This window comes from Paralichthys olivaceus, chromosome 9, assembly GCF_024713975.1.
Source record: "Paralichthys olivaceus isolate ysfri-2021 chromosome 9, ASM2471397v2, whole genome shotgun sequence".
Lineage (NCBI taxonomy): Eukaryota > Metazoa > Chordata > Actinopteri > Pleuronectiformes > Paralichthyidae > Paralichthys > Paralichthys olivaceus.
In genome coordinates, this window is record NC_091101.1 from 16,547,444 (window position 1) to 16,558,204 (window position 10,761).

The 10,761-nt window shown below is 41.5% G+C and overlaps 2 protein-coding genes across 3 annotated transcripts; both read right to left on the minus strand.

Moving 5' to 3' along the window:
• Nucleotides 1–439: 439 nt before the first annotated feature.
• Nucleotides 440–5,865, minus strand: tmco6 (transmembrane and coiled-coil domains 6). 2 transcript variants are annotated; one of them, XM_020088020.2, is made up of 13 exons: nucleotides 5,252–5,865; nucleotides 4,650–4,756; nucleotides 4,444–4,556; nucleotides 3,952–4,135; nucleotides 3,749–3,853; nucleotides 3,150–3,241; nucleotides 2,906–3,022; nucleotides 2,690–2,801; nucleotides 1,966–2,146; nucleotides 1,710–1,804; nucleotides 1,388–1,555; nucleotides 1,056–1,190; nucleotides 440–973 (listed from the first exon to the last, which is right to left on the minus strand). In XM_020088020.2, exons 1-13 carry the CDS (start codon nucleotides 5,340–5,342, stop codon nucleotides 956–958), a joined length of 1,518 nt encoding a protein of 505 aa, XP_019943579.2. In that variant the 5' UTR covers nucleotides 5,343–5,865; the 3' UTR covers nucleotides 440–955. The 2 variants fall into 2 exon arrangements, with proteins under 2 accessions (XP_019943579.2, XP_019943497.2); XM_020087938.2 differs by having other exon boundaries at nucleotides 2,690–2,804.
• LOC109628826 (uncharacterized protein DDB_G0286299-like) lies at nucleotides 5,865–10,015 on the minus strand. Its single transcript, XM_020086240.2, has 8 exons — nucleotides 9,723–10,015; nucleotides 9,411–9,484; nucleotides 9,257–9,333; nucleotides 8,919–8,971; nucleotides 8,670–8,844; nucleotides 6,901–8,169; nucleotides 6,712–6,812; nucleotides 5,865–6,376 (listed from the first exon to the last, which is right to left on the minus strand). The coding sequence occupies exons 1-8, from the start codon at nucleotides 9,828–9,830 to the stop codon at nucleotides 6,344–6,346; spliced, it is 1,890 nt and encodes a 629-aa protein (XP_019941799.2). The 5' UTR covers nucleotides 9,831–10,015; the 3' UTR covers nucleotides 5,865–6,343.
• Nucleotides 10,016–10,761: the final 746 nt, after the last annotated feature.

Here is a 10,761-nt window from a genome sequence, read left to right on the forward strand (position 1 = left end):
AAAACTACAAATATTTTAGTTACAGTCTGATATGAAAATAAAACTCAACAAAAACTAGATATAAAAAACAAATCTGCTCCTGTGGTGTCAAGTGTTTGTAAGCCTTATCCTCCTCTGGAGCTGCATTCACATGGATCACAGCGGACATTTTGGCTAAAAACATGGATTAAATGGCGCCGTTTCGATTGAGATTTGAATGTTGAGATTTACGGATACTGAGATGACACCACAGGAGCAGCATGGAGGCATTTTTTACATTTGAAGAATCGGTCACCATTTACTTTGACTGCAACGCTGTTTACCCCTGAAACTCCAGAAGTGTTTTGTGGGCTCAAACACTTCACCCACCCCTCCATAGGCATACAAACTAGGTCCTCTTAACCTGAGATTAAAAACTAAAACACCAATCTTCACCCTCAGAAATGATCACAAAAGTACATTTTCATGTTTGTCCTAATTACGTTTATTAGTATATTTGATTAATGTAAAATTGCATTGGATTTTTTGGCTCATAATATCTAAAATCCATCATCATAATCATCATCACTACAAAAAGGTAGTTTTTTTTTTATCTCCCTCATTCCAGATATTTAGAGTCAGTTATCATTTCAACAAGTCCTCTACAGTTATACATAGTTACATGATTCTGCATAAATAATCGGTCTTCTTTCTCTCTCATTCAATTTTATGTTTGTGAATGAGTGTAAATCTAGAGGCATTAAAAAACTCCACTTCATTGTTACAGTTATTAAAATACTATTAGTAACAACACTGATACCCAATGGTAAAACATCTTCCTTACATCATAATTAAATATAAAAATATCATCTGTTCCTCAGCATACACAAGTGAAAATATAAACAAGTTGTCCTGTGTCCTCAGGTGTGTCCACATGGTCACACTGTATCCTGTGTGTGTGTGTGTGTGTGTGTGTGTGTGTGTGTGAGAATCAGCATCACGGGACGTTGTCCACCTGCAACACAACAGATCAAATTAGTCATTATTAAATTTTGAAGTAGTCTAAATTCAACAATCAGAAAACTAAAAGTCTTTACTGTGAGGTCTGATGAGTGAGTCAGTAGGTGGTGCTCCAGGAGATATGCTGCTCTTCGCCTCATCTCTCCTTCACTGTTGTACTGAATGGCTTCTAACAGTGAAACCCCACCAAGCCTCACAAACTCGTCCGCCACCTAAAAAGAAAGAGCAACCAGCATCTATGAGATTACAGTGGTAAAAGATGTTACAAATACAGGTGCTGAATAATGTTCCTGCTGTATTCTTAAATTTTTTCACTCAGATACTTTTACTAAGGGACCGGCAGGTACATGTCCAGAGCAACTGACTCAGACATTTTCTTTTCTCACTCAACATGTGTAAGCTTTCTTACCTGCTGTCTGCTGAGGACCAGCATGAAGAGGACCTCCAGACTGAGGGTCACCATTTCTTGGTCAGCCATCTTAAGTGTTGCACAGAGCATAGACAGCAATCCGAGCTGGGCCAGCTGGACACAGAACTCCTTATTCTTGTGGGCAATGTTTGCTAGAACCCTGAGGACCTGATAAGACGACAGAGGCCAGTGAGATTAAGTGCAACATTTTGCAAGAGTGTGAGAAAGACAGGGCTCAAATGAAAACAACGTGACCATCATCTGCCACTGTTACTGTGGAGAAATACTACAAAAGCAAAGTTTGGCTTTTTCTTGCACTGACCATTGTATTGATGCCTCGAGACAAAGGCAGAAGCTGGATAAGTCCAGGGACCAAGTTGAGAGAGAGCAGAGCAGAGCAGAAACCACTGGAGTGAGCTGGAACAGAGATTGATGGAAAAGGCATTGTAACAAATCATGTTAAAAACAGTCACAATCCTGATAAATACAGGGATCCCCAGGTGGGTAAAGAAAGAAACTCTCCCCGTAAATTCTGAAAAACAGACGTTCTGCACGAAACAGCGACAGAGCAGTCTTACCTGTGAGGTTATTGAGGACCCAGGCGCTCTCCCTGGCCAAGGCTGGCTGGGTGTGCGGGTAGGCCTGAAGAAGTACACACACAGCAGCCGCAAGTCGGACGTCGCCTACTTGAGTGCTCAGGCTGTCCACTGGGCAGAGGGACAGGAGGTTTCCCACGCACCGCAGCAGAGGACAGACAAGCTGAAGACGCATAAAAACCATATACAGGTTTTCTTATTTTTAATAAGGTTTTAATAATGTATACCACACACTGCCTTTAAAATGATTAAGATTGATCATTTTGTTTCTAAACAAACTGACACTCTGACAAACTGACACTCTCCTTGTAATTGCATTCAACTGCTTTGTGGTGAAAAACAAACAGCTAAATAACACAGTGTGTAATGTAAGAAACAACCAAGCATTTGACTTTTTAAATAAAAAGCTGTTATCAATAACTAATCTCAAGTATTTCATGTGGACACTTTCTTAAATGCACCAATCAGGAAGGTCATGCCACAACATTAATGCATAAAGACAACAATGTTTCAAGTTTGAAGTTTCTGCAAGCTGATTCTCATACCATGCTGACGTGATAAGATATACTTGTGCTGCGAAAAGTGCTGATACACATTATATGATTCAAGTTTTCAGACAAAACCAAACAAACAACAACAAAACAAGGGTGTTAAAACCGAACAAACCCCCAATGAAATGCTGTATTTGATCCATAAACTTCCTTACCAACTCCATTCCTTCTTCTTTCTTTCCTTCAGCGACAGCATCACCTAGTGACAATAACAAAGAACTGCACTGCAGCAGGGCACCATGAGCCAACAGCTCTCTGTTGTCCTCACTGCTTCAAATAGGATAAGAAGAGAAGAGAGGCAGATCATTGTTACTATGATCAGTTGTCTGTAAATATAAAGAGATTGTTGACACTTGCTGAGAATATCCTACCTGCATGCCAGGTAGTGGAGACACCATGCACACTCAATAGCAGGTGCAAGGCTAAAGTTTGTGTCAGGAGTCAGGACTGATAGCAACTGTGAAGGTAAACTGGAGGCCAAGACCTGCCTGCAGACACAGAGGAAGATCACTGCACAACTGAGGACAGCATCTAATGACAGAAAGTAAATTAAAGCCTGACAAAATAAAGTGATTTTAACAATTTGTAATAGAACATTAGAAACCGAGTGCTTACGGGATTATTTTCTCTGCTGCATCCTTGGCCTGGAGAAGCTGAGAGAGGGTGAACCCCACCGCCTCCACCACTGATAGATTATGTCTCTGGTTCTGGACACAGAAAAATCTCCAGTTTAGGTGATAATCACAATCAGATTTCGATTTATTTCTTTGACCTTCACTGACATATTACCAAAGACACAGTGAAGAAGAGTCCTGCACTGGGTTGAGTACAACACAATTTTCACATCTAAACATCTAATGTCAAAACTAATCAGCCGCAACGATTTATTTTATTGTGAAAGTTGATAACACCAGTTTTGACCACTTCACTTCTGCTCAATTAAGTGTCACTGCAGACACAAAAGTAGCTGGTACATCCAAATCAATCACGTAAAGAAAAGGTATTCAGCAATGAATACGTTCTTAGTGGCTTTGCTGCTTGTATACATTAGCTTTTGATAAGCACGTCACTGATGAGAAAACACATTGACAGCTGCAGGTACAGATACTTTTCCAAGAACATAACTCAACCACAAAAACAGAAGGACAAGGACTCCTCAATTCCAGCTGAGGGGCTATTACTATGTTGAGGGCCAATAAATGTTGTTCGGTTACCTCCAAGCAGTTGGTCAGAGCTGGTATGATTCCCTGGGCCAGGAGTTTCTCTTTCACAATATCACTGTCCGGGAATAAATTACCCAGCGTGTAGAGACACAGCTCCTGTGTACACGAGAATATAAACACACAGAAAGTAAACAGATAAACCTTTATGATAGAGTGATAACACTACACACTGTCTGCTACGCATAGCTACTCACAGTGAACTTGGTGCTCTGGCCAGACAGGTAGGTGAGCAGGTAAGGGGTGGCAGGCAGACAGGCTGGGGCCACATTGGTGTGGGGAGAGTGAGACAGCTCATGAAGACAGCGGACAGCATGGAGACGGCACTGAGCATTAGAGCCAGTGAGGAGACTGACCAGCAGATGCATACTATTCTCCTGCCTTGAAAGTAGACAGATACACAGACATGTTACACGATAGAGATAAAAAAAAGCAAACAATAGTATCACTTTAGCTAATTACAGCTGCTTTCAGACGTGCACTGAAGTCCAGACTCCAAAATGTGTGATTTCCGCAGTGATGTTACGTCTTGTCCCCTGCATGCTTTACCCAGGAGCCGCCTCTTGCCTGAATGTTGTTGTGAATGTATGTGACCCAGACGATCTCCTGCTACGTTCTTCATATGTGAAAGGCAAAATGTCTGGACGCAGATTTCCACGTCTGAAAACAACTTTCCCGAGCCACTGTACTTGATGAAGCTGAGCTGTGCTGATGGGCCACGGAGAGCGTTACTCAGGGCTCTCAGGTGGCTCTCCCTCTCAGGCCCGCTGTGTTGAAGTTTGTAGAGCAGGCTGACCACATCCTGGGGAAATGAGCACAAGAGTCAAAACTCAATCAGTCCTTTATTTTAAAAAAATAATGAAAATACAAACAAATAATCTATTGTCTCTGTCACCTGTTCTCCTGACGTGGTGTCCATGGTGACCTCCGGCTGTTCCTCATCCTCATTCAGCAGGAGCCTCTTGCTCACCAGCTGTCTGTCTCTGCGGGCCTGTCTCAGGGCTACAGCAGCAAACATGGACAAACGTCACATCACATTAGGTTTCAGTGAAATTAAAGCAACTTGTACTTCATTGTTGAGATGTTCTACAAACCATCAAGTTCATGGAGGAGGCTGGGTTTATTATTTACTACAAGAATGTCACAGTCGCTGTAAGATGCATCAGCTTAGTGTTAAAAAAAACATGAACAAATATGAATGTATATTTAATTAAAGTCTTATCTACTGCTGTATATAGATGATGTGTTGTCTTCTTGTATTGAAGACTGTGGGGGACTGTTTAATCTTCATTTGACCTAATACTGTGAAACAAATGCTAGTTTACCATTAGCATGTACATATATCACGTACATTGCTACGGTTAGTTTAAAGAAGACGTTAACTGTTTATTAGCTTGTTTCCCTTTCTTGTAAATAAACGTCGAACTGTAACAGAACCATGAATTGGGCTTTAGCTTCCTTTGTATTGGAACCATCACCACGGACGGTCAAACAAACCTTTCTCGTGCTCCCTCCTCTTTAGCCGGTGCTCCTCCGAGCTGCCGCCCTGTCGACCCGCTTTGTGACGGACTCTGTTCAGCCTCCACATCCTGACTTCTGCTCGACCCAGCCTGGATGTAAACACTGCTCAGGTCGCCATGTTGTGATCAGCGCTGACGCTTTTCACCGTGATGATGATTGGCTCTTACACTCTTCTTCTGTTTCTGCTCTGCCCCTTTACAGCTGCTGCAGCGCCACCCAGCGGATTCTTACGGGAGACTAACAGTACTGTATATAGAGATGTTTTCTATCTACCTACTTATCAGTCTATCATCCGTCCGTCTATCTATCTATCCAACCACCTACCCACCCATCTATTTCATCTATCTATCCATCTATCTATCATCAACCTACCTACCCATCTATTTTATCTATCCATCCAACTACCCGTCTACCTATCAATCAATCTATCTATGCATCCACCTACCGACCGATCTATTTTATCTATCTATCCATCCATCTAACTACGCTTCTACCTATCAATCTATCTATGCATCCATCCACCTACATACATATGCATCCACTCATCCATCTATCTATCCATCTACTTATCGTAACACTTCAGACATGGTTACAAAAACTATAGCGTTTACTTTGTATTAAAAGCAAAATTTACAGATTACATATGAAAGCTTTATCAAACAGTTAAAAAATTCTTTAAAAAAACATGCAACTTTCATTTAAAATACACTTTTAACACAATTTCCATTGAATTTTGTAATAATTTCCCTCTAGTTCAGATAAGTTTATCATGGCAGACTGAAGGAGGATGAGATTCTGTTCAATGTGAATCAGTTTCACAAATATCCAATCAATTAAACAGTTACAACCCCTTCTACATATGTAAGCCATTAAAATGGGCATCACAATAAAAAAAACACAGTAAAAAAAAGACAGCTATGGCACAAAATCTTCAAAACAAATAAAAGAAAGTACCCAAATAAAAATTAAATTTTGAAGTGATCATTGAAACCATTAAAACATGAATAGTAACTGGGTGGTAAGGTTGTGTTGACTTTGTCCTTGTGCACTGATGAAGACTGAACGTGTTCATGACTCTGTGTTCTTGGAGGATTTCTTTTTCTGTGGAAAAATTACAGACAAGGAGAAAATGAATGGAACGGAAGAATCATCCTCTCACAGCTCGTTTATTCCCCCCCCCCAAGAGTGACATCAATTTAGCTGCTGGCTGACATGCACTGAACTTCAGAACTTATCCAGGGAGCTGTACGTGAGTCCACGTCAGTTGCTGCAGACATTCTCCAGCCCCCTATTAAAAACTCTGGATAACTCAGCGTGAGCCCATGTGAGAATAAATACTCGACAAGAGAGTGGGTGACAGGACAGGTCAGGACAATCTCCTGCTGCGTTCTTTAGTTTATGTCTACACAATGGGTTTTCTAACAGTATTGTGATACCTTTCTGCGGGGGTCACTGGAGGGTGTTTCTGTTGCGGTCGTGTCTTGGTCAGTACCCACAGGCGTCTCGGGGACCTCGGCTGATTTCAACTTGTTTTTCTCTGAGAGGACGACAAATGATTGAGTAAACAGAAATTTACAAACAGAAAGTCTGCATTTTGTTTCGACTGGTGTGATTTATCTACGTACTTTTCTTCTTCTCTGTTGGAGGACTGGGTGTCTCAAAGACGGGCTGAGGTAGTGGATCTGTGTCAGTAGAGTTATTTTCCAATGATGAGTCCCTTTTCTTCTTCTTCTTCTTCTTCATTGTAGTCGTCTGCTCTGGCGTTTCTCCTCCGTCACAGCTCTCGCTTTTCGTTATTGTTATATCTTCTTCAGCGATCTGCTCCAAAACCTCACTATGATCAGCTTTGTCCTTTTTCTTCTCTTCAACTATCTGTTCTGGATTTTCTGCATCTGGATTTTCCCTTTTCTTCTTTCTCTCTTTCTTTTTGTTAACTATTTGCTCTGAATTGTCTTCACCATTAGCAGCCACATCTTTCTTCTTCTTCGCCTTTTTTTCTTCTGTGATCTGCTCCGTAGTTTCTTTGTTTTCTTCCACTTTCTCCAACTGTTCCTCACTGTCCACTGTCTTCTTCTTCTTCTTCCTCTCTTTCTTCTCTTCAACACTGTGCTCTGTATTTTCTTGTACTTCTTCAGCTGCCAACTCTGGATTTTCCTCCGTTGTCTTTTTCTTCTTCTTCACCTTCTTGTTTTCATCTGTTAGATCTGAATGTTCCTCATAATCAGTTTTCTCCTTTTTCTTTTTCTTATGTTTCTTTACTTGTTCTGCTGGCTCCGAGATGTCCTCTTTAACAGCATCTCCATTTAGATTTTTCTCAATTGATTCCTCTTCATTCTTCTTCCTTTTCTTATCCCCCTCTTTCCCCTTTGTCTTCTTCTCCTCCACAGATTCACCAACACATTCCTCCTTTGTGGCATCATTCCTTTTTTCCTTCTCTTCTTCACTCTCTTTTTCTTGGCCATCTCCTCCATTGTCAATTTCATTCCCTTCCACCTTCTCCTCTGTCATCTCTTTCTTCTTCTTCTTTCTCTTCTTCCTGGGCTCAGACGCTGTCTCATCATTTTCGATGGCTTTCCGTTTCTCTTTAGTTGGTGTCTGTTTTGAAGGAGGGACGGTGGATGGAGTCAGTGTATCCTCTGCAGCGTTGAGGATTTGCTCTTGGCTCGGGGCGGCAGAGGAGGCGACAGGTGCAGTCTTTTTCTTTGGACTGCTCTTCTTGTTATTTGTTGGCGTATCTATTTCTTTCTTTTCAACTGCCGCGTCATTCTGTGTGAGAGTGGGAGTGTTGCTCTTTGTGGGAGGCTTCGCCGGGGGTTTCCTGACTCTCTTTTTCTTGGGTTGGGGTTCAGAGGAATCCAGAGCATTGATGGTGTCCATCTTGGCAATGTCAGCCTCTGTGGACAGGGTAAACACTGTGAATACATTGAACAAACACGGCGTTGTGGCACCATCGTTTAAATGAAAACATGTATTTTCTTAATTAGTTAATGTGTGGTTCTGTTCCGACTGCTTGTCTTTCTCCTTTTAAGTGTGACGTCTTTTCATCTGCCACCATTCCCTGGATTTTCCAAACCACCGCTTCTCCATAAACCAGTATGTCTCTTTTAACAAAAAAACATTAGCTGTAAATAACTGCATTGAAGTAGTACTTGAATAGAACGGTGTTCATCTGAATCATTCCCCACCGTCAAAGATCTTAATGAACATTTGGCGTGCTGATTAGAAACATGTCAAACCAGTGGAACTAAAATGTCTGGTTTCTCCGATCAACATTAGAGTAGATGTCGGCTGAGGGTAGTCTCTTCAACACCCACCCCAGCCACCAGTTATTAACATATGCAACCTAAAACCTTTGCATATTCTCCCTCACTCACTCACTCACACACAGACCTACCTGTCAACTGCTGCACCAGTTTCTTCCATTTATCTACATCCAGGCTGCTGTCAGAGTCTGAATCGTCTCCACCAGCAGACACGACTTTGTCCTTGGGTTGTGTCTTTGATTTCTTTGCCTTGGCATCATTTGCAACAGATTTTCCATCACTTTTTTTTCTTTTACCTGGCACGGCCTTAGAGACAAAGAAGAACACTGTCTGCTTATTGTACATAAAGAACACATACGATTTAAAAACAGAAAACTCACCTTCTTTTTGCTTGTCTCTGTTTTCATCCCCAGTTTCTCTCTCTTTTTCTTTGCTACAAATACATGTAAAATGTGCATAATGGGTTACAAATGTATTCAAATGCCCAAACCTGATTCTTTCAGATGTACCAACAGGTTGGATGAAAAAAAAAAAACAACCTCTGAAAGTTTTAAAAGCCTCCTCAAGTGAAAAAACACAAACCAAACACGACTGTGCGTATTTACCCTGGTTTCATCCCAGACATTTTCAATCATTAAAAAAATGAAATGATTATTTATTGTGACTACTCAAAACGTTTCTACCTCAGAATCCAATGTGTGAAATGTGTGAGTCAGACCTTTGGCAGGAGTCCCTCCTTGTTCTTGAGACCTGGAGCGCTTGGCTGAGTCAGACCTCTTTTTCTTTTTTGAGTCACTGTCAGGAAAACAAAACTTAGTGTAAATCTCCTCGCAGCTCCAGACTTCCTGAAGGAGGAGAGAAATCACACTCACTTGTACCACGAACTGTAGATGTCCAGTAACGACGCAGATATGTCTGTCTTCCCCTGCAGACAATTCATAGACATCTGAAAGTAAAACACACACTGATGAGACGGTTTATTGGGAACAGTAGATCTGACAACATGGGACACAAGTCATTGGTGTTTATCTCAGGAGACAGTTATTAAAAGAGGGCCAGACTAACCTGTCAGTGTGTGTGAGAGTGTGTGTGTCAGAATGAGAGTGTGCTTGTATTTGTGTGTGCTTGTGTGTGTGTGACAGAGTGATTGTGCGTGTGTGATTATGTGTGTGTGTGTGTGTGACCTGTGGGTTGTGCCTCTCCAGCTCCTCTGCAGCTGAGTGGAAACCATGATCCTTCAGGTGTCGGTGGATCAGCCGGTTCAACTCGTGCTGTGATGCGTTCACGGACATATCCGACACACGTGGACGATGACAAATACACGCGCAAATGTAACGACTGGGATGATTTTCATATTAACACTGGGAACATGCTTCCAATCGATACATCTCCGTAACTAAAACCCGCATGTTTCCGTGTTGCACTCTGAACCGAGGAAGTACTTCCGTTGGCCGCTGCAATGCACTATGGGAACTGTAGTATTCCGGTGACGCAACAAGGCGACAAACACCCCCATCAGGCCTGGCGCCAGGATGAGGCGCGAGTGTGTTTTTCCTTCATCAAATTGTCATTTACCTCTGAAGTTATAGCAGCCTGCAAAACCACTGGTAAAGTGAAAAGAATATTAATATGTTTGAAAAATGTTTGATTTCTCTTGGTTTAAACATTGGACACATTATTGATTATGTTCGTACACAAGTCGACAAAATATATAATAAAATAGGTCTAGTCATTTAAAAAAAAATGAATGAAGAATTGGTCCAGATTATATGTTCAATGTATTCTTTAAAAATAAATCACTATCCTGTCAACACAGGACATGTCACTAAGTTTGAAGTGTTGGAAGACTTTCTTAGTCCTCCACAGTTTCAGATCAGTATATTAGCTGTTTCAACTGTATCACATTGGCCATAGGATTATATTGATCCATTCATACCAACCAACAAAGAGCCTTTTCTCTGCTCATCTGCCTGTTACTTTCTGATGATATTTTCTGTTTCTGATCAACTGTTGCCTGTGTAAGTTCAGTTTCACATCCTGCACCAGGAAGGAAATATTTGTGCAAAGGCAGGTTACTCCCTTCAGTTAGGCAAGGCTTTTATGATTTGGATCAGTCCTGTCAGTAAGATCAACTGGACAGGACCGGGCTATTACCTCTACTGCAAATTAGTGATCTGATCTGTCTACCTCAAGGTTGCTTCTTCAGGACTTTCTGGTTTCAAG